Source organism: Exophiala oligosperma (assembly GCF_000835515.1).
Source record: "Exophiala oligosperma strain CBS 72588 unplaced genomic scaffold supercont1.4, whole genome shotgun sequence".
NCBI classification, from domain to species: domain Eukaryota; kingdom Fungi; phylum Ascomycota; class Eurotiomycetes; order Chaetothyriales; family Herpotrichiellaceae; genus Exophiala; species Exophiala oligosperma.
In genome coordinates, this window is record NW_015622821.1 from 3,466,692 (window position 1) to 3,488,093 (window position 21,402).

General features: G+C 50.2%; 8 protein-coding genes across 10 annotated transcripts; 2 read left to right on the top strand and 6 right to left on the bottom strand.

Moving 5' to 3' along the window:
• Positions 1-190: 190 nt before the first annotated feature.
• PV06_05332 (uncharacterized protein) lies at positions 191-3,122 on the bottom strand. Its single transcript, XM_016406324.1, has one exon. The coding sequence runs from the start codon at positions 2,555-2,557 to the stop codon at positions 323-325; it is 2,235 nt and encodes a 744-aa protein (XP_016264530.1). The 5' UTR covers positions 2,558-3,122; the 3' UTR covers positions 191-322.
• A 157-nt stretch (positions 3,123-3,279) lies between these two features.
• Positions 3,280-8,486, top strand: PV06_05333. 3 transcript variants are annotated; one of them, XM_016406325.1, is made up of 4 exons: positions 3,280-3,655; positions 3,713-6,131; positions 6,178-7,002; positions 7,056-7,691. In XM_016406325.1, exons 2-4 carry the CDS (start codon positions 4,123-4,125, stop codon positions 7,594-7,596), a joined length of 3,375 nt encoding a protein of 1,124 aa, XP_016264531.1. In that variant the 5' UTR covers positions 3,280-3,655; positions 3,713-4,122; the 3' UTR covers positions 7,597-7,691. The 3 variants fall into 3 exon arrangements, with proteins under 3 accessions (XP_016264531.1, XP_016264533.1, XP_016264532.1); XM_016406327.1 differs by having other exon boundaries at positions 6,178-8,486; XM_016406326.1 differs by having other exon boundaries at positions 3,280-6,131; positions 6,178-8,486.
• A 360-nt stretch (positions 8,487-8,846) lies between these two features.
• Positions 8,847-9,320, bottom strand: PV06_05334 (uncharacterized protein; the record flags this gene model as incomplete). Its single annotated transcript, XM_016406328.1, has 1 exon — positions 8,847-9,320. One exon carries the CDS (start codon positions 9,318-9,320, stop codon positions 8,847-8,849), a length of 474 nt encoding a protein of 157 aa, XP_016264534.1.
• Positions 9,321-9,532: 212 nt separating this feature from the next.
• Positions 9,533-10,263, bottom strand: PV06_05335 (uncharacterized protein; the record flags this gene model as incomplete). Its single annotated transcript, XM_016406329.1, has 3 exons — positions 9,533-9,923; positions 10,031-10,171; positions 10,250-10,263. The coding sequence occupies 3 exons, from the start codon at positions 10,261-10,263 to the stop codon at positions 9,533-9,535; spliced, it is 546 nt and encodes a 181-aa protein (XP_016264535.1).
• Positions 10,264-10,493: 230 nt separating this feature from the next.
• On the bottom strand, positions 10,494-12,929 carry PV06_05336 (uncharacterized protein). The gene is made up of 3 exons (XM_016406330.1): positions 12,637-12,929; positions 11,278-12,507; positions 10,494-11,225 (listed from the first exon to the last, which is right to left on the bottom strand). The coding sequence occupies exons 2-3, from the start codon at positions 11,900-11,902 to the stop codon at positions 10,741-10,743; spliced, it is 1,110 nt and encodes a 369-aa protein (XP_016264536.1). The 5' UTR covers positions 11,903-12,507; positions 12,637-12,929; the 3' UTR covers positions 10,494-10,740.
• Positions 12,930-13,141: 212 nt separating this feature from the next.
• On the bottom strand, positions 13,142-15,712 carry PV06_05337 (uncharacterized protein; the record flags this gene model as incomplete). The annotated part of the gene is made up of 5 exons (XM_016406331.1): positions 13,142-14,108; positions 14,159-15,125; positions 15,174-15,316; positions 15,367-15,624; positions 15,684-15,712. The coding sequence occupies 5 exons, from the start codon at positions 15,710-15,712 to the stop codon at positions 13,142-13,144; spliced, it is 2,364 nt and encodes a 787-aa protein (XP_016264537.1).
• Positions 15,713-16,435: 723 nt separating this feature from the next.
• PV06_05338 (uncharacterized protein) lies at positions 16,436-18,060 on the bottom strand (the record flags this gene model as incomplete). The annotated part of the gene is made up of 2 exons (XM_016406332.1): positions 16,436-17,508; positions 17,565-18,060. 2 exons carry the CDS (start codon positions 18,058-18,060, stop codon positions 16,436-16,438), a joined length of 1,569 nt encoding a protein of 522 aa, XP_016264538.1.
• Positions 18,061-18,404: 344 nt separating this feature from the next.
• On the top strand, positions 18,405-21,283 carry PV06_05339 (uncharacterized protein). The gene is made up of 10 exons (XM_016406333.1): positions 18,405-18,834; positions 19,125-19,311; positions 19,363-19,393; positions 19,465-19,605; positions 19,658-19,877; positions 19,927-20,024; positions 20,085-20,131; positions 20,183-20,448; positions 20,502-20,991; positions 21,044-21,283. Exons 1-10 carry the CDS (start codon positions 18,759-18,761, stop codon positions 21,132-21,134), a joined length of 1,647 nt encoding a protein of 548 aa, XP_016264539.1. The 5' UTR covers positions 18,405-18,758; the 3' UTR covers positions 21,135-21,283.
• The last annotated feature ends 119 nt before the right edge of the window (positions 21,284-21,402 follow it).

Consider the following 21,402-nt stretch of genomic DNA (forward strand, 5'->3'; position numbering starts at 1 on the left):
GATTGGATTCAGTGATGAGTTGACTAGACAGGTTCGGGGAAGAGCAGGAGCCGCGCCCAAAGCGAGCACGGGCAACTATGAGGATAAATGAGAGGCCTGATACTGAGCCTGGACTTCATAAATAGTGACAATGGTCGAAGGATACCAAGATCACGATGGATTTTATAGTATCACTGGTGCATGGAATCGCTCCAGAACCTTTATCATTAAGTATTTATACATACTGCCCAGGAACAAACATGTCGTGTCCTGGATCTCAAGCTTCATGTACACAGTCAGATGCTTTCCGATCCTAGGACATAGTACATTATTTTATTCATCCCTACCAGTGTCGTATTGTGACAAGTACCTTTTTATTCTCGCCCTTTTCATCCTCAACTCCTCCATTAAACTCCAATCCCATCTTCATAAGCATATCCCATACGTTTTTTCTCTTGAGACCTTCGCGTACTGGAATTTTCTCCAAGGCTTCATGACCGGAGAAGTACTTTACAAAGACTGACCAATATCGCCGGACATCGGCTGTGTCTAGATCATTCTCAGACGAGGGTGATGCTGGTAGATCTGTTCGTGAAGCATTCAGAGAAGACGTTAGTGTCGACGCAATATGGTCGAGCCAACGGGACTCTTCAGGAGATGCACGTTGGGGAGATAACACCAAGCTGGCCTGTTTTGGGTTGTGTTTGAATTGCTGACCGCGTGAGCTGGTATGGTCGGTTGAAATCGACTGTCTTCCGTCGCTTGAGGGACGACTGACCATACTGGGTCGTTGTCTGAAACCGGATATCATGCTGCTGGCAACAGTGGTTGGGGTTCCGCTTCCGAAGCTCTTGGATACATCAGCAGATTCCCGCAAGTCCTTGTCCGCAGGTGTCCTGGACCCCTTCTCTTCACGTTCCTTCTCTCGCACAGCTTTCTTGACTTCCGGGTCAATGCGCACCAAAGCAAACGTGCGGAGTTGTGTGACCCAGCCCTCACGCACAAGCCATTCCAAAACGCGGTAATATTCTTCTTTGTGGTCGCTACTGGGGATCAGTGCGCCATAAGGTGACGGGGTTCCACTCAATACACTGAGCATCTTCGGTAAGGAAGGCATCATCGGGAATGTCGCTTCGTACGTCTTGCAGGCCCCTACTAGCTTCTGCATATTCGCGTTTGGTGAAACAATATAGGTATCTCGCTGATGCAGTGGAGGGATCGCAATGGCACGTCGCCAGTAGACAAGATGGCGCGCAAGGTGCTGGATATCAGACAGATTGATGCCTGAAAGCACAGAAATCTTGTAAAAGGACTTTGTCGGCTTTGCATTGCTTATAAAGTTTGTCAATGGCATTGCCAACGGTCCTCCCGCAGCCTGAATGTCTTTGAGAATCTTTTGGGGGCTGGCCTTGAGAAGAAGCGTAAAGTTTTTGGAAAGCTGCAAGGCCCCAGAACTTGACGCTGTATCCATATCGGCCTCAGTTGAAGCAGGATCCGTGGCTGTAGTGAGCCACAGACCAGGCTCTAAAGGAGGCTCGGTGAGCGAAGGCAGGTATGACGTCGATGTAACAGGAGGAATCTGAAGAGAGACTGATAACTTGGAGCTAAGTGTGATTGCAGCAATTTTAGAAGCAGAGATGTTGTCAAACACTTTGGCAATGGCTGCCGCTAGTGATGACTTTCTCATCATCTCGGTGTAAAGCGTGCGCGTGGACGACTGCTGGTGGGCATGTGTGGACTTGATGGACTGTAGCAGCTCTGACTGCTCCCACACATAGTTGTGATGGGACTGTTCCCATTTGAGAACCTTGGACAACTTCTTCACCACATGATCATACATATCCTTTACTCTCAAGGAATGCTCTAATGGAGATGGATCCATCACAAATACAAGATGAAACATGGTAAGCTGTGTCTTTGTTGATTCAGAGGTGCTCTTTGCCTTTTTGTCACGGACATGTCCCTCAGACGAGCCGTCTGGGCTGTTGTTCCCATCGTCTATGCCACTGTCACTTACTGCAGTGTCTGAGGAATGTTGTGCATCGTCCTCCACTAACGATCTCTGCTTCTTAACTCGGGGCTTCCGCCAGTATCCTTCTTCACGAGCATAGACTGGTCTGCCCAGAAAGGTCAGATCATTAATACCAAGCTCAAATCTGCGTTTGTGCCAGGCCCTTCCCGGGGTCAAGAGGCTCACCAGACCATCCTCGCCCAGCCCAAGGAGTGGCTCCCAGGGAGGTTTCCAGCCCTCACTGTCTACAGACCCTCTCTTTACCTGCACATCTTCGTCATCCTCGTCCGAATTCTGCGATCGACTATCAGGATTCGCAGGTGCCGTGTGGTTGATGCGCTTTATGAACAACTCGAAGTCATCGTCGGAGGAAGAATCTTCAGAGTCACTGCTAGAGCTGTCTTCCTCATCATCTTCCGCCAGAGATATTGCTTCGGCGGTACGAGCTGCCGCTAACGGGTCTGGAGGATAATGGAAGACAAGCTGGGCGTTGGAGCCAGTGCGACCCTGCGCAACAAGAAGAACGGCGAGTAGGGCAGGATTTCGAGATGTGGTGGCAGTCGACATATGTCTCTAGGTGTTTCGGAAATTCATTCAACGCGTGTATCCACGCGTTTGTACTCCGTTCGTCCGTTTTCGTCCTCACGAAGGCTCTTCACAGTCAGGTGGTAGACAGGCCTTAGTCTTGATCAGGCTGAACCTCGGACCGTGGAGCTATTCTTTCAGCCATACTAAATTTGGATGAGACGCGGGGAGAGGCCTGAGTGAAGGATGCGGACAATCAAAGGAGTCGGCTAGATCGTATTGAGAATGAGACAAATACGTGGATTCATGCAGGTTTGAGAGGAGAGGAGGAGAGACGACGGAAAATAGGCAACGCAGTTTGTACGAGTAGAGGACGGGTGGTGCGTGGGTTCGCTATACGGAGTCCTGGAGGTACTTGGATAGGCTCGGTAGCTAGCTAGACTGGCAGGGTGCGGGTAGAGATGGAAGAGCGCAGACGAGGGTCATCAGGTTCTCGTGAAGTCGCGATCCAGTGCTAATGGCCCTGGTGTTCGCAGTGTGAACAAACCGTAGAGTGAGGAGAGACGACCAAGTTAGGGCATTGAGAGGGGTCAGCCGTGCATTGAGGGTGAATGTGTGGTTGTCGGTGCAGCAGTGGGCGTAATAGCTGGGTAAAGATGGAGTATACAGTCCCTTGGTAAATCCCTCTGTTCGCTGGCGGTTCGGAAGCAAGTAAAATGCCGCTAGGAATTCGAAATTCAGACTCTGAGCTTTCACACGAAAAAGGCTTGCTCTGTTCCCACACACGCACAACACTTCCACACCCTTTCTCTCCCTCGTCTTTTACCCTTCCGTTACCAGGTCGTTCACCTGTTGATGTGCTTGTCGCTTTAATTGCTATCGTGTGTCCTCACTTCTGGCCCCAGCGCTTCCGGCACAGGGAAAAGTGTTTCGACGCTAAGACTCGCACTCAAAAGTTTTTGGAGTCTCCGTCACCTCACTTCTCTCCGACTCACCCACGCACCATCGCGACAATTCCTCTCTCGCTTTTGCTAAATTCGCCGCGAGAGACTGTGAGCGTTGGCCTCTCGCTTTTCTACCTCTTGGGTTGTGTAGCTTTCAGTCAGACAAGACGACAGCCATACGACCACTCCACACAAGGTTCGCCGTGTCTCAATTGACGACAGTCGGTAATTTACGACTGATCCAGAACCACAGACTTTCATCCTCTCCTCGCGAGCCGGGCCCTCCGTAGTGTTATCCTGTCTGCACGAAATCGTCGCGGCTTCCAAGGTTGATCGAGTCTTCGCATCCCACCTGAACGAAAGCTCATCGCCGTCGTCTTTTACCAGGGACACGCCACGGCTGATATTGTTCAAGAAAGAACACCGCCGGGTCTTCTTGCCGACAAAATTTCAGTGAAAGAAACATTTCTGGGGCTAAAAGCCGGTGTTCCTTTGTGGGAAGAGAAAAAGAACATTATTGAAAAGGCGTGAATTCTGAGGAATTTCCTCTCAGGGACCATTACGCAGCCCATACTGGTTGTTGTACACCAAAACCAGCTTGTTGCTGGTGAGGGGTTAGGTTGAAGAATAAGAGGTGCGCCAAACCATATTTGGGCGACGAAGATGTCTACACCTTCAGGCGCTGCTGCGCCAGTGTTCTCGTATGCACAGGCGGCCAAAGGACTTACTCCATCGACTTCAAGTCAGCCGACACCGCGTAACGAAAGCCCTGCTGCTTCCGAGAAGACCACCAGAGAGCGTTCCGCCACAGAGTCGAATATTAGCCAGCCAGCTGCTAAACTTGTTCGTGAGAAGTCTGAAACAGATGCCAGATCCAACACCGAGACTGCATACCAAAAATCCTCCAATGAGGATAATTCGGAAAAAGATACCTCGGCCAATGTACAGAAAGCACTCGATGTACCAGAAAGTTCATCTGAACAGCCTAACTTGTCCGGCAATGAATCTAGCCAGGATACTAAAAAGGAGGAGACAAGACCGCAGTTGACAAATGGACGGACACCATCATTCGACCAAGCTTCTGAAATATCTGGACAAGGAAGTGCAGACAAGAAGCCCAAAGACTCTGAGGATGATTGGGAGAAGATTTCTGTTCCTTCGATGACAGCTGAGAAAGAGTTGAAGGCTGCGCCTATTCCCGTGGTCAATATCTGGCAACAACGCAGAGAGGCACAGGCTGCCAGGCTGAAGGAGATTGCCGACCAACAGCGAACTGCACCGTCAAATACGCCGAAACCCACGCCTAGCCATGATGATCCCAAACGCAGATCAATGAGTCGAGACATGGAAAGCCGCGAACGCGAAGGCAAGGCCACCGATATTCCTCGTGCTAACAGCCGAAAAGAAGCGATGGCCTCTCGTTCCTCCAAAGACAGAGCCGACACTGAAGCACCACCTTCAGTCGCTGATGCCCAGGCATGGCCAACCCCGGACAACTCGCTTGTCGAAGAACGCCGTAGGTCGAGTGCCTATGACAAGGGAGATAGGACTGAGAACAAGGGTGGTTCCCAGACAAAGTGGAAGACCATGCCCTTCGTGCCGACTGCAAAATTTGAGACCCAGCTTCCGGCTGCTGCTGCAAGACGAGGTGGTAGAGGGGGTGGTCGTGGTCGAGATCCTACCGGCCGTGGTGGTCATGCTAGTTCTAGCGAGAAGCAAGATTTGCCAGGCTCTATGGGTCCACCTCCGCTGCCAAAGCAAACAGGCGAACAACAAGATCGTGGCCGTCGTTCGGAAGGACAACGTCTTCAGCGTGCGGGGTCCGTCCCGACGACCAGTACACGTCCAGAGAGTATTGACGATGTGACGCCGTCATTCCGAAAGCCAGCTGCTCCTGCCAGCAAAGAACAGAGTGTCGGCGACGAATACCCACCTCAGAAGACTGAACAAAGTTCAAGGTCGTCTTCGAGACACACTGGACAAGTCGGAGGCCGGAATGTCAATGGAGAGGCAGGCTCACCATCTGACCAGGCTCCTGGGTCTTTTGGGCAGCCAACCGAGCAAGGTCCACGCTATCCGTTCTCTTTTGATCGATTCAAGAGTTCAGGAAATAGCAATCCTCGTGGAAACGGTGAATTCGCCCGTGAGCGTGGCTCAGGCCGCAATCGAGACTGGTCAAGAGACAAGCCTGAGACTGCGCGAGAGAAAGTTGAATCATGGCGCGACCGCGACTCATCAGGTGATCAAAGTAACCGACGTGAAGTCCGCCCTGAACGCGCCCGAGGAGGTGGTTTTCGTGGGCGTGGCAACCATGCCTTCGGCACTCCATACAACTCATCGCATGCGTATACTGCACCATTACCTCAAAATGGCTTTGAGACCAGATCCAGCTCTCACACAGAGAGTCGGACGAGACAAACCTCGCAACCTTTTCAACCGACCCAGACACCGTCAGGCTCGCGCAACAACCCGCGTTCGCAGTCTATTCCAGTCGGCATGATGTTCCCAGGATACTATCCTGGCATGTCCCCAGGCTTGCCGGCATTGCAGACAGACATGGCGATGTATGGTTATACACAGCCTATGCAGATGCAGCCTGGCATTATGAGCGCAATGCCATTCAACGATCCGCTCAATTCATATGCTCTGCTATCAATGGTTATGACTCAAATGTAAGTTTATCTCTCCTTGCTCGTATCGGCGCTGACTGTCTTCCAGCGAGTATTACTTTTCCATCGACAACCTATGCAAGGACCTTTTCTTGAGAAAGCATATGGACGGCCAGGGTTATGTGCCGCTCCGGGTGATCGCAAACTTCAAGCGTATCAAGACGTTGACTGAGGACAACATGACAATAGATACTCTGCGCTACGTTTGCCAACAAGTCAAGAGTGTGGAATTTTTCCTTGGAGCTGATGGGGATGATCGTCTTCGTCGCCGAGATGGCTGGCGCGATTTTGTGCTGCCGGAGGAAGAGCGCTTCGAAGACGCCCGTAACGACGGCCCTCAACAACCCGCAGAGCAGCATATTCGGTCACCTCAATACGAGCAACCAGCGCCCTTTGAGCCATCCTTCAGTATGGGCCAAATGCGCAGTCCTGCGATGAATGTTCCTACGACAAATGGCATGTTTCACCCAGCCTCCCCAATGCCTTTCGTGCCCGGAGCCCAAGTCGATGGTCATGTACCTTTCCCTGCTTCCTTTGAAGGCGTTGGCCCTGAAGATATCTCAAATGTCGGCTACAACTCAAGAGCAGCACCCATGAGATCACCACCTGCCCAAGCCGGCGGTGCTACCATGGGTGGTCTAGTAAATGGCCATCACCGCCAGGCTTCTCGAGCTGATATCGAAGAAAATGTCTTCCCTGACGAGGAAATTCCAAACATCAACATCCGCATGCAGCCTCATGCATCACTTGAGACCAACAAGCCTGCTGATGACACGCCTGCTGCGCCAACAGGAACCGGTGAGAGTGATGCGGATCAAAAACAAACTCGTATTCCGAGCTTGAGTCTGCGCGGAGGTGCAGGCAGCCCGCAGCTGTGAGTCGATTCCGAGCTTGTCCTCCGAAACTGGCCACTAACAGTCCGATAAGACTCGAAACAATCCACAATCTCTCGTTTGGAACAGCTGCTACAGTCTCTTTGGCTGATTCGGTCACCTACTTTACAAAGGATGGCCACGAAACCCAACTTCCACCCCCCCTATCAGGTCAATATGACCAGAGCTATCAATCAGTCCACGACATGGCATTTCAGCAAAGGCTTCTAGGCATCGATGGTGCTCTGGAGCCACTCTACTCGTTTTGGAGCGACTTTCTCGTCGACAAATTCAATGTGGGCATGTATGAGGAATTCAAATCAACCGCCAGTGCAGATATTGCAGAAGGCAGTGCTAGTGGCATGAATCATCTTATTCGTTATTACGGCAAAGTCCTGAGTGGACCTATCCCCGTCAGCGAACGCCTGGCTGCTGACATGGTTCAGCTTTCGAGGCAAGAAACTGACGTCGCATCTACTCTCCTTCACACACTTCGAGGTGCGTGGCGCAACGGTGCTACCAACATGAAAACCATCAAGAGACTCGGCGATGTTCTCACCGCTGAGGAAAAAACCGAACTCGACAAAAGTGGCTAAGCGAAGAAAACCGTCTCTTCGTTGGCCAAAATACCCCATACCCTGCAAAGCGATTTTTGTTTACAAAAAGACACCATGTTCTGCTCATTTCCGAACCCCGCCATGATGTACCATGTCAGTCAGGTATATCGCAGATTGAACATTGGATCAGACTCAACAGTGTTGAGGCAGATTTACAGTATTTCAATTTTACTCGGGAATGCAGAACGTCACACTTGTTTTTCTATTGAGCTACCAGCACAAGATATTCCCCCTCAGGCCTCGATGAATTTTTGACATGCAATGTACTGGACTATCAATCACCATCCTTGAGGAGCACAGTTCCCGAACCAAGCTCGTTCTCAGTCTCGATATGCTGGCCTTATTCTCCTACTCGCATTAATCAACACACCCATGGAACGGTGGCGACTGCTCTGCAAATCGAGGACTCTTTCAACTTCTTTCGATCGCTTTGCCGGAGCGAAAGGCGCATGTTGACTGCGGAAAGCTAACGACCGGTCATGATTGAGTTTTCAAGATATCCCTGTCTTATGCTAGTGGCTTCACATTATCATGGCTCCAACAACGTGGTTCTTTTCTTTTACGTTTCCTTTCTTGTCTTGCATAGACCCCCTCTCATCTGTTCGGGACAGGGTGGAGTGGTTGGGAGGATGCGGATGGGAGCTGGACCGACCGATTGTGCAAAGGACGCAGAGAGACACACACACAACTTGAAGAAGAAGCCCGAGCAATCCGAATTCTCTTCCGCGCACACGAAAGCGTTGCACCACGACCGAGGGTGATGCACAACTCTGCCAGAAAATTTGGGAACACTTCTGGGCCATGGATCCTCGAGATGGTCAGAATCAATACAAAGTTTCTCATGTGTGTGTGTGGGAGGGGGGGGGGGGTGCCGTCTGCTGGGTTATCATTTTCCATCGGGGATTGAGGAAGTCCCCGGCTAGAAATGGGCAGCAGATCGGACAAATTCGTGCTTTTATTCCCATCCCTTTTCTTTTCCTTGCTTTCCTTTTTTTTCCAACAGCGTCCCAAAAATTTACCAACACAACAAGCCATGGCATGCGACGGAGAGAAAAAGACAAAAGTTTGTACACAGTATCATGAGAGCCCTTCCTTACATATTGAAGAAAAACCAGAAAGATTCAATGTGATTCAGGAACCAACCAAAAAAGACCCCTGGGTAAAAGTAGAGAATTTCCCCTTTCGCTGTGAACATTTCTTCCGACTTGTGATTGTAATTGTGTTACTACCTAGGGAGTCATGTACCTTGAGTTTGGTACATATGCAATGTGTACGGTGTAGTTGCACTTATCGGGTTCTATTGAGAATTCCTGCCGCCTCGTGGCCAGACACTTTTGTTCTGGGGGGTTTTTCCCCAATTGGCGAGAGAGAGAGAGAGAGACGTATTGCGGAGTAGTGTCTCTTTTTGCTTTTCTCATGTCAATGGCATTGGGATCGTCACAAGTCTCATTTCTGTCCACCTTCCTCTGCTTTCTTCTGGCAAGTAGCTCCCACCCCTTCATGTTTTCTCGTCCATGCGCTGTGACATTGTCCCCTTTTCTTTGGACACAAATTTTGCTCTTGAGCTTCCTGGTCTGGCCCGTCTGACTTGCCAAGGGCCGCCCAAGCCGCCTTTGGTCTGCCCGTTCCCTTTGAGTCTTGCGGCCCTGCTCTCCGCTCATCTGTAAACCGACACACACAGACGCACATCCGCTCACGCACATCCACACCCACACCAGTGCACACACCGGACACTCTGTGATCCATGTCGAGGCGGGCACATGTCACGTCCACAATCGCCCGCCCCTTCCTTCTCCTTTCCAGCCAGATTCGATCGAAGCGGGGGACGAACCAAAACCCGGCACTCGACGGTCGGTGTAGTTTCTGCAATTTTGTGAGGTTCGTGCGATTTGCGTGACTTTGTATTTCACCAAAATCAACTCAGGTCCATCTTCCAGAGCCCATCCCCGAGGTAATGGCCGGCCGCCATGGCCACTCCCTTTTTGGCCTTCTTCATCTCTTCCGTGCCCATGTCCAGTTGACCGATGAGGCAGATTTCTGTTTTTCCCTCTGCGGCTATGGCGACGACGTCTCCGGCTTTCGCCTCCTCTTCGGCATCGGGGAGTCGTCCACCGGGGGAAGTGAGGCCGGGGACCATGAGCGTGGCGCCGGACAGGACGAACCGGATGGCGCCTCGGTCGATTCCTATCGTCTTGAAGGCGTGAGGGTATTGGTGGACGATCTTGAGGTGGGGGATGATGGGGTCATCCATGTGTTGGTAGAAGAGAGGTCGGTCGTCTAGGACGTAGAGAGATACTCGGTCTGGTCTGTGGAAGGTCATGAGAAGTTAGTATGAGAGAACAAGAGCAGGCTCCGTGTCCAAACCCCTCTCACACGGTAGCGAGATGTGTGTAGACAGTAGGTTGTTTCTTACAACTTGACAAGATCTAGTTGACTCTTTTTCGGCAGGATTTCTTCAATATGAGGTTCGAGTAAGGGATATGTCTCGAGTACTTTGGCACGGATGCCCCGCTGCACCGAAGACTTGACTTTGGACTTGGCGCCCGCGGAGAGACTATACGAAGGTTGTGAGGCAGAGGTTAGATTTCTAGGAAGAACTGAAGGTACGGGGCAGGGAATGTGTGTAAATTACTCTTTTTTGAACATGGTGCACTGCGTACGGGGTTCTCAACAATTCGTGGCGGCGGCGGCGGTGTGGTGGTGTGGTGTGGTGCAGAGAGAGTGTGTATGTGTTGTGTATGGAGAAAACATGTGCGGAGAATTGAGAAGTGACGAAAGACGTTTGCCAAGTGCTACTACAGTAAGTAATACTACTGTACAGAGTACAAATGGAGGCCAACCTCATCACACTATTCGTCCTCATAAGAGTATCATTCGTCATTCTTCATCAGCTACTCGTACGCGTCGTAAGGGGTTCTTTACTAAACCACTCATGCTTGAGAATATCTCGAGTCGATAATCGATCCTCTGGCAGGTAGCACATCATTTTGGATAAGAGATCCCCCAATCTCTTGACATCTTCCTCTGCGAATGATTCCGCCTTTGTCTGTCGTTCGCTGTTAAAGTAAACTTCCCCGAGCCAATTTGAAAGTGAACCTCCATCTATCTCATCCTTGTACTGACCTATGACCACTTTGGCTTGATTTCTCCATTTCTCTGGTATTTCTCCGGTATTTCTCCAAGCATTGCAATCCACTCCAACACCAAAGGAGCCTTTGCCGCCATAACGTTGTCAAAAGGTGGTTGCCCCGTAACAAGTTCAAAAATCGTACATGCCAGAGACCATATGTCCATACGCAGGTCCCACGTCGAATCCAGCAGCGTCTCTGGAGCTCTGAAAATCAATGGGGTGCGGACCTTTGCCAGTGAATGACCGTTACAGAGGAATGCCTGCTCAAAATCGATGAGCTTCGCGTGTACCTGTCCGGTGACAACTGGAATAGGTAACGTCGCTGGCTCCACGATATGCCGTGGGAAGCTTTTGGTAATCTGGCAACCGGGTCGTGCATCGATATTCACTAGGACAGGTGGACCAAGGTTGTTTAGGATAATTGGATCCGAGTACTGTGCTTCCCTTTGTGAAACCAAGATGTTGCCGGTATAAAGGTCTTCATTTCTTTAAAATATGACTCTTGCGAAGAAGATGAGGACATCACTTACCGCCGTGTGCAATATCATTTGAGTGCAAACAGTCCAACGCAAGTGTGATTTGTTTTGAAAGCTGCCAGGCTAGACGTCCTGGCAGTCTCGAACCGCCACCCCATCGATCGACAAGTGTTGGCACACTGACGCCGCCGACATCGAAAACGAGACACTGGTGTCTGCCATTGGGTCCAATGTGATGGAATGAATCGACAAGTTTCCGTAAATGACGTTGATCTTGGTGTTTGGCCACCGGAGCCGTAGTAAGCCGTCGAAGTATTCGAACTTCATTTACAACGGACCCCTTCTCACCGATCTCCGAGACCACAACCTTCAATGCGGCGAGCCGAGATAGCTCGAGGTCGTAGACCAGCCAGACGGTCGAGTATCCACCCCACCCAAGCTTCTGGAGGACACGATACCTCCCCGAACGGAAAGTGTCGTCGATATTGACGGGGTGGTAGCCGCCAGGACGGTACCTTTCAAGCGACTCACACTCAACCTCGCAAGAGTAGTGGGCTGGGCCAGCATTTGAAACAGTACGTGTGACCGAAAGGCTGCTCTTCACGGATGATCGACTACGAAACCTTCTATAAGAATTATGGAGGAACTGTCGACGAGTAAACCAAAACAAACAAGTCATTATTATTCAAATGAATGCCATGTTACCGACTTTGTCAAGACTTCCTTGTATAGGTAGTCACAGCTGCGTGAGGAGCAAACGATCGTGACAGGTTCTCACAACACAAAAGACACCGCCAAGTCCTGCGAAACAACGGACAAATTGCAGAACAACAAAATCCCGCTGATCATCACATGTCATTATCCGTATATCAGTCGTAATCCTTGAAACTATCACCGTCGTCCTATAGCACAACCGTTGCCTTGACATGAAATCTAATCATCAATATAATCCCAACGAACGACAGAGCAAGCAACAACAACTTCTCTCTACGTCTGCACAGCCTTTGTCCACCTTGTTCCCAGACCGTCTCTCAAATCAGTCTCTCATGTATGACCGGATAGTAACAATGATCTAAACCATCCAACCGAGAAGCAAATGGGTGTGCCTCACTCTCTGTTTCATGTACATCGTTCATGGAATGGGTTCGTATGAACTTCCAGACTTGTGGGCCGCGCGGTTCGAGAAGAGGAAGTAGATGAGCATGCCGATCAGAGGGAACAAGACGACGATCAAGATCCACAGTAACTTGTGAGAGACTGGGCGATTCGATTGAAGGACCTCGACTGTTGTTTGATGACACTTTGGTTAGAAACATCCCACACAAGCCGCACTATTCTCAAACACCACATCATGCTTGGCAGTGTGCTGGGGCGGGGAGGATTTGCACATTTGAGGAGACGGAAGACACTTACTGATGACAATGATGTCGAGAATCAGAATGATCAACCCAGCGATGCCACCACCTGTACCGTAGCCGATTGCATTGCTGGTAGTGGTTACGGGTTCGTCACCTATGGGAGCCGCTGACGCAATGCTGGTGAACAGGAGGAAAAGGAAGGTGATGATATTATGCAGCATATTGGAGTTGTTGGTGATGAGTAGAATTTAGAGTAGCTTCTATGTGAACTTCAAAGCTTTCAGAGTGAACACAACGACCAGGAAAAGAAGTAAGAGTTTAAACTTCACGTGAGGATTTGAATGTGATGGGGTGATCTTGCGAGATACTTGCTTTATATACGAGTACGACGAGGACTGATATTGTGGCTGCCTAAGCTTCCCCCCGCATGACGTCAGGGTGACTCTGTGCCTTGCAGACATTATTCTAACAATCGTCATTCCTTACTGTACAGAATACCCTTGTGCCTGAGATACCTCAAAAATCATATCTACTCGCATCGGTACATTAAATTCTAAAGACTACCTCGTACGGGTACAGTTCAAGAACCCACACCAATCGCTCTGGATCATCTGCAACATGCCTTTCAATCCTTGTGGACTTTGCAACGCAGACAATCCAGAGCCTGACCGGAGCTGCTGCTGTTCTTCCCAACCGAGTAACTGTCCATGCAACCGTGTCTGATTGACTGCAGTTCGAGAGCCGAGCGCTTCGAGGTACGCGTTTGTAAAAGTGCGCCACCGTGGCAGGTAATACCCGGCTACCAACCCCGCCCATTGTCGCGAGGCATAGTCTGCGATCTCGCCAGTCGGTCCCCACAGCGTGATTTGGTTGATGGCATCGTACGTGTAGAAATCAGATATGGTGTCATTGTCTCCTGCCCACGCACGAGCTGCCGACACCCAGGATTCCAATGACGACTCAGGAACCGTGCTGGGCGTGTGGCAGAGAAGTTGGTCCAGCGTACTCAGCAGAGACAGCATCATTCTTTGAGTCTCTGTCGCGGAAGCAAGGCAAGCGTCGACGGCCGACGCATTAGAGACATCGAGGGCCGTGAGGTTGGTGTGCGCGACGAAAGACAGGTACAAGGGGTTGAACGCATTGGCCAGGACTTGACGAGTCATGTCGATCAGGTCGAATTGATATGCTTCGTTCGACCATAGCTCGGGCGTCGAGTTTGCAGCGGCTAGAAATGTTTGCCACGCCCCGACCAAGATGGCCGGATCGTACATGAGGTGTGTAGGATGGTGACCCCAGAGATCAACCAGACCTGACGCATTGGGAGCAAGTTCAAATGAGGACTTGGTAACCGCCATGACGCCGGTCACATTGGTGTTGTTGTAGACCGTGCGCATGAGAGTATCCCACGTCTCGTAGATTTGTAAGGGAAGGTCTCCATCGGTCGCATTCGAATAACGCACTGTCGCCCAGTCGTGAAAGTACGCTGCCGGGTCTATGGGAACATTTGACCACGCCTGGTCAAGCAGTCTTGGACAGTGTAAGTCTTGGATCATTAAGAGATCAGTCCATGAACTTACAGATCGTAGACGATTTCATTGCCTTCTTGTCCTTCCATCGTCAATCCGAATCCGACCAAGGAAGAAGAGTTGGCAAGGGCTTCGATCGGATTGATTGTGATATTCAAAACTTGTCCATACAGCCCATTATTTCCACCAAAGTCGTGTAATTGACACCATATCCACGGTTTGCCATAATACGAGTTCAATCGTTGCCATTGAGGTTGGGTCTCGGAGTAAAGGTCCAGGATGAGCATGTCGTCATTTTCCACTCCGCTCAAGAAGGCTTCGACGCGCTCGTTTGTCCAGAAATCAGAGTTGCTGAAAAAGAGCCATCCCTGAAGCATCCAAACAGCATCTGGGTCCGCCTTCTTCAGGCTCTGACCCACTTGCGATGCGAGGGTCTTAAGCGCGGTGAGGTCCCCGGAAATAGGATCGTTCTCATTGAATTGGTCCAGGGTGTAGACACTGGAGATGTTGCCGTAATATTGTCGCTGCTTGGTGATGAAACTCTTCTGAAGTTGGGCGAAGAGTGGGTCAGTCGGCTCGAGAAAAGTGTCATTGGTATATTCGGTGCTGAAACCACCCCATTGAGATATGTTGACCATGGTGGCGTTGTGAATTATCTCTGGCAGCACTCGAGGCACGAAACCTGTAAATGCAGGAAGTACGGGAGTCATACCCAGCTCGACCATTCTCTTCAGTATTTTCTTCTGTAGCTCGAATTGGCCGTTGATCCACGACATCGGCAATTGCCCACCCCAGGAAGACTGGATGTTGCCAAAACGATTCCATGCCTGAAAAGCTGGACCGGAAAGAAACTCCAGAATATCTGCCTGAGACAAACCGATCTCCTCGAATACCTCAACCAAAATCTTCTCAAATCCCACCCAGGCAAGGGGCAGGTTTACACCTCTCAAAGCAAGCCAGTCAAGCTGCGTCTCCCAATCCTCCCAGGTCCAGAAAGCAGCGGTGTAAGAGAACGTCACTATCACCCTGTGTCAGAAATTCACTGCATATCACCTATTTTCCTTACCGGTATTGAAGTGATATCTCCATGGAATCACGCTCGACCCATTCAGAACGGTACAGCTTGGTAGGTCGTGCACATGGTCTAGTTGACTGCCGATGAACCAGTAGATGTCAACGTGGGCGACATCGGTCAGGTAACGGCGTAGCCTGGATGCTGGTTAGACAAAACCAGACCCAGTTGTACGGTCAAATCTCACCCCGAAGCAAGAGCGCTAATCGAGTTGCCTTCAATGGCTACCTTACCATCGTTACAGCTGACAGAGTACCTATCGTTCGTTACTCCAGGAGTGTGATTTCCAGGTGTCAAGTCGAATGCGAATTTGTCGACGTGATCGGGAAGCCTTCGTTTGACGAGGTCAGTGAGGCCATCAGTAGGCGAACAGTCACTCGAACAGAGAAAGGACCACAGGGTGAGGATGATAATGTGCCACCGCATGGTTGGTGAATTTAGCACCCTGAAAAGCTATAGTCAATCGGTTTGAGGTGGAAACAAGGCAGGTAGAGACTTGCACACTTATACAAATGGCGTCTGTTAACGTCCATTGGCGGATGCAACTCTAACCCAGTATCTACCTAGGTAGGTATCCATACAAAGATCGGTTGTAGCGGTGTAGTCCGCCATTTGCGGCCATGTAACAAGCTGGAGTTACCCTGTGTAGATCCCTGAACTCAGGCAGTAATGGACCGAAAGATCGAGCAGCTACTTTGGCTGCTTACCTGCTTACCTGCTTGGCAGCATAAAGTAGTGGTTTTACTTGGACTGTACGTAAATGAGGCATACTCTTTCTGAGAGATTTAGTGATGGAAGACGCCAATGTTCTTATAAATAGAAGCGAGTGCGAGATACGCGTCTCTGGTTGACCGTAGGACTTTGAAGACTACGGTGGACGAGAGACACGTGCCGGCTTCTTCATGAGAGATCTGACGTGGACGAAGTATGGCAACCGATCCCCCTGAGATGAGATCGAGGTGGCCCTTGAGCACTGATCACAGCTTTCTGAAACACCAAGACTTCGGCATTCAGTAGATGGAGAAGCTGGCCGTCCCTTCAAGTCGAAGTTGGGAAATGCTAACCCAGATTTCGAAGACGCAGTTGATCATTGTCCACCTGCGAAGATGTTCTCCTGTGACACCACCCCCCGGTCGTATGCTGCGCACGTTCATCAGCCTTCCCACGTGGTAGAATACGAGAATCTGATGCCAAAATGATAGCCAACTTTTCTGTCACGATCGGTAGTGACTCCTGTTGTCCTCTGCCTAGGGAGTTCAAGCGGGCCCAAATACTTCAAGCCAAAGTCGCTCTCCTTGGACATCAAAGAGACAGTCAACCCAGAACAGAGCTTCCAGTAGAACTTTTGCATTCGTCCATGTGACCAAATCCACCCTTTGGCCTACAAAAGCTCTGAGATGGGCTCTGAACCAATCCTTCTCGTCCGTTTGTGACGAGACTAACGCGCCCATGACTTGGACCCAGAACAGCAGGTCAGATCTAGTGCACTCGGTTCTGAGAGTAGTTAAAATGTTTTGCAGCTGCCGCGAGATTTCCATCGAAGCCGTCCTCGCGAAAGGCGTCTCCTGCATGATGCTCTTTCCGAATGCTAACGCTGCTAGCCTGCAAGCACTGTCCACGATGGTGGCGCCTGTCATATCAAAAGTCAGCAGATCGTACTGCATGCATGTGATATCTTCTTCGTAGGCCGTGGAATCAATGATGACCCCAGTTTTAGCTGCGTAGTTCAGAGTCTGTGCAAATAACGACAAGTCGATGAGAAGGTCAAACATGTTCGGCGTCAAGTCCGACTCAACTAATGCAGATAACAGAGTAGCATCAAGAGGAAATGTCATTTTAATTGCCTTGTAAAGGGACTCCGTAGACCTTGGGGGCCGTGGCAAACGTGGCATTGAAAGTGTGTCGACCGCCCCTATGACCTCGCCTCGATACAACTTTAATCGCTTCTCCGGAGGGATGGAAGCTATTCCACCCCTGTTGCGAATCATTTCTGACATGCCTGCCGCGTGCATTGCCCACTGGGTGTGATTGCCTTCGCTATTATCACACAGCGCCAAACAGGAGACGGCACCTATTGTCGTGTCGGAATAATTCCCAGTCTGTAGACGGCGGTTGAGTCGGTCGAATATCACTTTCAAGAGGACCTTTGAGTCGCCAACATCTTGGCAGTTCATGGTTGAGATGTAGTGCATAGCGGAAGAAAGGAGTATAACATGTAGGAAAACTTCATCGTTGATTGCTGCAGGGAGCCATATCTCCTTGATTGCATTCGAGCTTACGGAAGCATACTTGCTGATTGGAAGCAATGCTGAAGCTAGCCGAGTCGGATCTGGTCGCCTGCTATCAGCCTGGGCAACCTTTGAGCAATGCGATGGGTCGACTTACAATACGATATGAATTCCTGAAAGTCGCTGACTTCAGGATCGATAAAGCTATAGAGCGGAGAAGCACTCCCAGATATACTTTGTTTCAGCATCGCTGAGCACATCGACATGCGAGTGGACGCTGTGTTTGGGGCAGGCAGCGCTAGGCCTGTCCGTCTTTGAACAACATTTCTGGGTCTTGTTGCTGTTCGCCTTCGTCGCCCGATAGCTTGTCCTGGTGATGAGATTGGAGGCTCATATTGCATAAATTGGGCGCCAGCGGTCAGTTCTTGCCCCTGTGTAGTGCCTCTGACACCTTTGAATCCAGTCGAAGTGGGCCATTGTGAAGGATGTTCTCTTGCAATTGTGATTGTGACGTCGGGAACTCCGGTTCGTTCGGACCCATACCCTAGAACTGAGTGACTATCACTGGTATTCTTCTTCTTCCTGCTCCGCTGCCAGCCACGATCCACCATGAACATAGATTGAGTGGGAAATAAGACGGCCTCTTCCGCCATTCCTCGATTGATCAGAGTGAAGATTGTTGGTCCTGACAAGGAAATCTTGTCCCTGGGATGGATGAAGATGTTTGGAGATTCAGGAGGTCTTCAAGTGTAGGTTCGTACATCATTGCCCGTCGAGAAGACAGCAAGCAAAGGCCTTATGAGTACAAGATAGAGAACATAGACACTGACGACAGGCGATGATTCACGACATTGAGGCTGACACGATGACGCGGGGAAAGGATGATCCACACCCGAGCGTCGTTAGTCAGCAGTTTATTCTCGCATAGAGGTGTGTATCAAGGGCACATCAACATCAGCCCAATTCTTCGTGATGAATGCAAGCCTTGACGAGAAGTGCATTGAATTGCATTGCTCATACCATCACGTGCTTACTTGAATAACTTCAATCTACTTCGTACTGTTGCAATCTGTTTGTCAGATGATCTGCTGTTTCATCCTGTCTATCTAGTTCCCCAGCTCCAACTCCTCTCCCTCTTCGATGTAACGATAATTCACAAGCCAGTTATAGGACACCGTCGCACATCCCCGCCTTCTTAGGGGACCACTAACCTTCGAGTCTTGTTCTGGTGGCCGCTGATCCTTCGTCCTGGCATCCTTATCGCGCGTGGCCGCTTCTACCTTAACACGAGCTTCTGCAGCAACTTTTCCAACTAGCGGGCTAGGCTAGAGAGGTACAACAAATCCAGCCCATGACCGCCCGCAGAGGCATTCTCGATGAGCGGGCGCCACTTCTTCAGTCTGGAAGCACGCGACGAAATGACGAAGGTGAGTGCCTCTAAGCGAAGTTCTCGGGTGAGCCAAAGTCTGTGTCTATGAATCGGGGATATGTTAAAGTAGCCATCGCCACTACTGTTGGTTTGGGTTTGTTACATCCCACTATCAACAAGCGAGGTGCGAGATTGGAGTGCGAGCTGGTATTCGCAGAGGCGGAGAGCACTGCTGATCAACATTGATATTGCCGAAGCGACAAATTCTATATCTACCCATCTACCTTTCCTTCCATCTCACTCTCTTTTACTGTCGCAAAAGTCTAACAATCAGTATGGCATCTCCAGGCACAGATAAGGATATTGAGAACACGAAAGACCCAGCGGGTCTCATCGCGACCGCTTCCATTGATGATATCCGGGCTGAGGCTCGTATTGCTGCCGATGAAGAACATGGCCGGGGCTTTTGGCAATCTGCCAGGCTCTATCCATCTGCCGTCTTCTGGTCACTCTTCTTCTCTCTTGGTGTGATCATGTAAGAGTCAAAGCTCGACACGCTGATCCAGATTTGACTTTGGATATATAGGTGTGCATTCGATCCACAACTGCTCGGCCAAGTAAGTTGCCCACATGTGAAACTCCTGGACTTCAGGCAGGCGGTTAGAGCACCTGGCTAACCCATTGATAGCTGTATGCGACTCCCAAGTTCCAGAAAGATTTCGGGTATTTGTACAAAGGCAACTGGATCATCTCCGCACCATGGCAGACAGGGTTGTCAATGGGATCTCCCATCGGCCAGGTTGTTGGCGCATTCTGCGCTGGTTATCCTGTGTGTATATTTCATGGCGAGATGATTTCGACTATCTTCTAACAAATCACAGATGGAATGGTTCGGTCGCAAGAAGACTTTTGGAGCCTGCGTGATCTTCACCACCGGCTTCATCTTCATTCAATTTTTCGCAAGGTCATTACCAGTCTTGCTTGTTGGAGAGCTGCTAGGTGGACTAGTCCTGGGAACATATGCCGTCATTGCTCCTGCGTATGCCTCGGAAGTCTGCCCACTTGCTCTACGAGGTGTACTCACGTCTTGCACCAACATATGTCCGCTCGTCCTTCCTGTGTGTCTGAAGCTACACTGACATACCCTCAGGTTTTGTTACGGGCCAATTGATCGCTAATGGAGTCATTGCTGGTACGCAAAGACTCGACAGTCATTGGGCGTATAGTGCTCCTTTCTCAGCACAATGGGTAACGATGATTCTCAAGGTACTACTTTATTGATAGGACCCTTGGCTAATGTCAACTCAGGTGTGGCCGCTTGTCATATTGATCGGTCTTCCATTCGCTCCCGAGAGGTGAGTCACGTACTCGGCTCAAATGTTCTGGAATATCGCTGACCTGTACAGTCCTTGGTGGCTTCAGCGTCAAGGACGATTTGAAGACGCTGAAAAAGCTCTTAAACAACTAGCGTCGTCTAAGGTCGATGTCAAGCCGACATTAGCCATCATCATCGAAACCGACCGACTCGAAAGGGAGATCGAGACGGGCTCGACGTATCTCGATTGCTTCAAGAAAATAAATCTCCGTCGTACCGAAATAGCTGTTGGAGTCTACACCATACAGGTGCTTAGTGGTATTTATCTAGTAGGATACGCTACGTACTTCTTTACTCGTGAGTCGTGTATATCCCTCACGATAAACGCTTCACATACTGAGAAAATCCAGTCGCCGGACTGCCGACTGACCAAGCGTTCAATATGGGCGTGGGATTCCTGGCTGTGGGATTCGTCGGAACCTGCTGTTCCTGGGTTCTGCTGGTCCATTTCGGACGGCGTACAATCTACAACTACGGCCTCGCAACGCTTGCTGTCCTCCAATTCATTATCGGCATCCTCGACTGCGCACCCAACTATGACAACAGACCTTCGATTGCATGGGCCGAGGCAGTCCTCATGGTGATTTGGAATTTCGTTTACGACATATCCATCGGTCCAGTGTGCTTTGTGTTGCTTTGCGAGGTGTCGGCCACAAGAGTCCGTAGCAAGACCATCGCTCTTGCAACGGCAGCACAGGCGACGGCGGGTATCGTCATGACAGTCGCTATCCCATACATGATTAATGCCGATCAAGCGAACATGCGAGGTAAACTGGGGTTCTTCTTTGGAGGACTTGCGAGCCTGTGTTTACTCTGGGCATTCTTCAGAGTTCCGGAACTGTGAGTACCTCTCTGAACACGGTCGACGAGTTGCTAACTTGGACATCTATAGAAAAGGAAGGACGTACCAGGAAGTCGATATCATGTTCGAGCGCGGCATCAAGACCCGCGAATTCAAGAACTATGTGGTCAGCAGAGATTGAGGACGCTGAACCATGTTGGATATGTGGGTTCACCTTGTTATGTATGTGGCTGGGTATCACGTGTTCCTTCCATATTGAGACACGCAAGGCTGTTGTCTTATAGGCTGGTGATCAGTACGATTAAGAGTGACCATGTACCAAAGTGATTTCATAGTGCCTAGTCGTGTCTATAACGCCCTCGTGTTCTTAAGCCGTAGATTAAGTGGCTTGGTCGTGTTGAGTCTGGAGCATGCCGAGTAATTATCATGTGCAATACGCAGTGCGGGGA

Coding starts and splice junctions, on each gene's coding strand:
- PV06_05333 (XM_016406325.1), top strand. CDS start 4,123: ATGTCTACACCTTCAGGCGCTGCTGCGCCAGTGTTCTCGTATGCACAG. Junction 6,132..6,177: donor TCAATGGTTATGACTCAAAT/GTAAGTTTATCT, acceptor ACTGTCTTCCAG/CGAGTATTACTTTTCCATCG. Junction 7,003..7,055: donor GGTGCAGGCAGCCCGCAGCT/GTGAGTCGATTC, acceptor CAGTCCGATAAG/ACTCGAAACAATCCACAATC.
- PV06_05332 (XM_016406324.1), bottom strand. CDS start 2,557: ATGTCGACTGCCACCACATCTCGAAATCCTGCCCTACTCGCCGTTCTT.
- PV06_05339 (XM_016406333.1), top strand. CDS start 18,759: ATGACCGCCCGCAGAGGCATTCTCGATGAGCGGGCGCCACTTCTTCAG. Junction 18,835..19,124: donor CACGCGACGAAATGACGAAG/GTGAGTGCCTCT, acceptor TGGCATCTCCAG/GCACAGATAAGGATATTGAG. Junction 20,025..20,084: donor CTCCTTTCTCAGCACAATGG/GTAACGATGATT, acceptor ATGTCAACTCAG/GTGTGGCCGCTTGTCATATT.
- PV06_05336 (XM_016406330.1), bottom strand. CDS start 11,902: ATGACTTGTTTGTTTTGGTTTACTCGTCGACAGTTCCTCCATAATTCT. Junction 11,226..11,277: donor AAATGATATTGCACACGGCG/GTAAGTGATGTC, acceptor AAAGAAATGAAG/ACCTTTATACCGGCAACATC.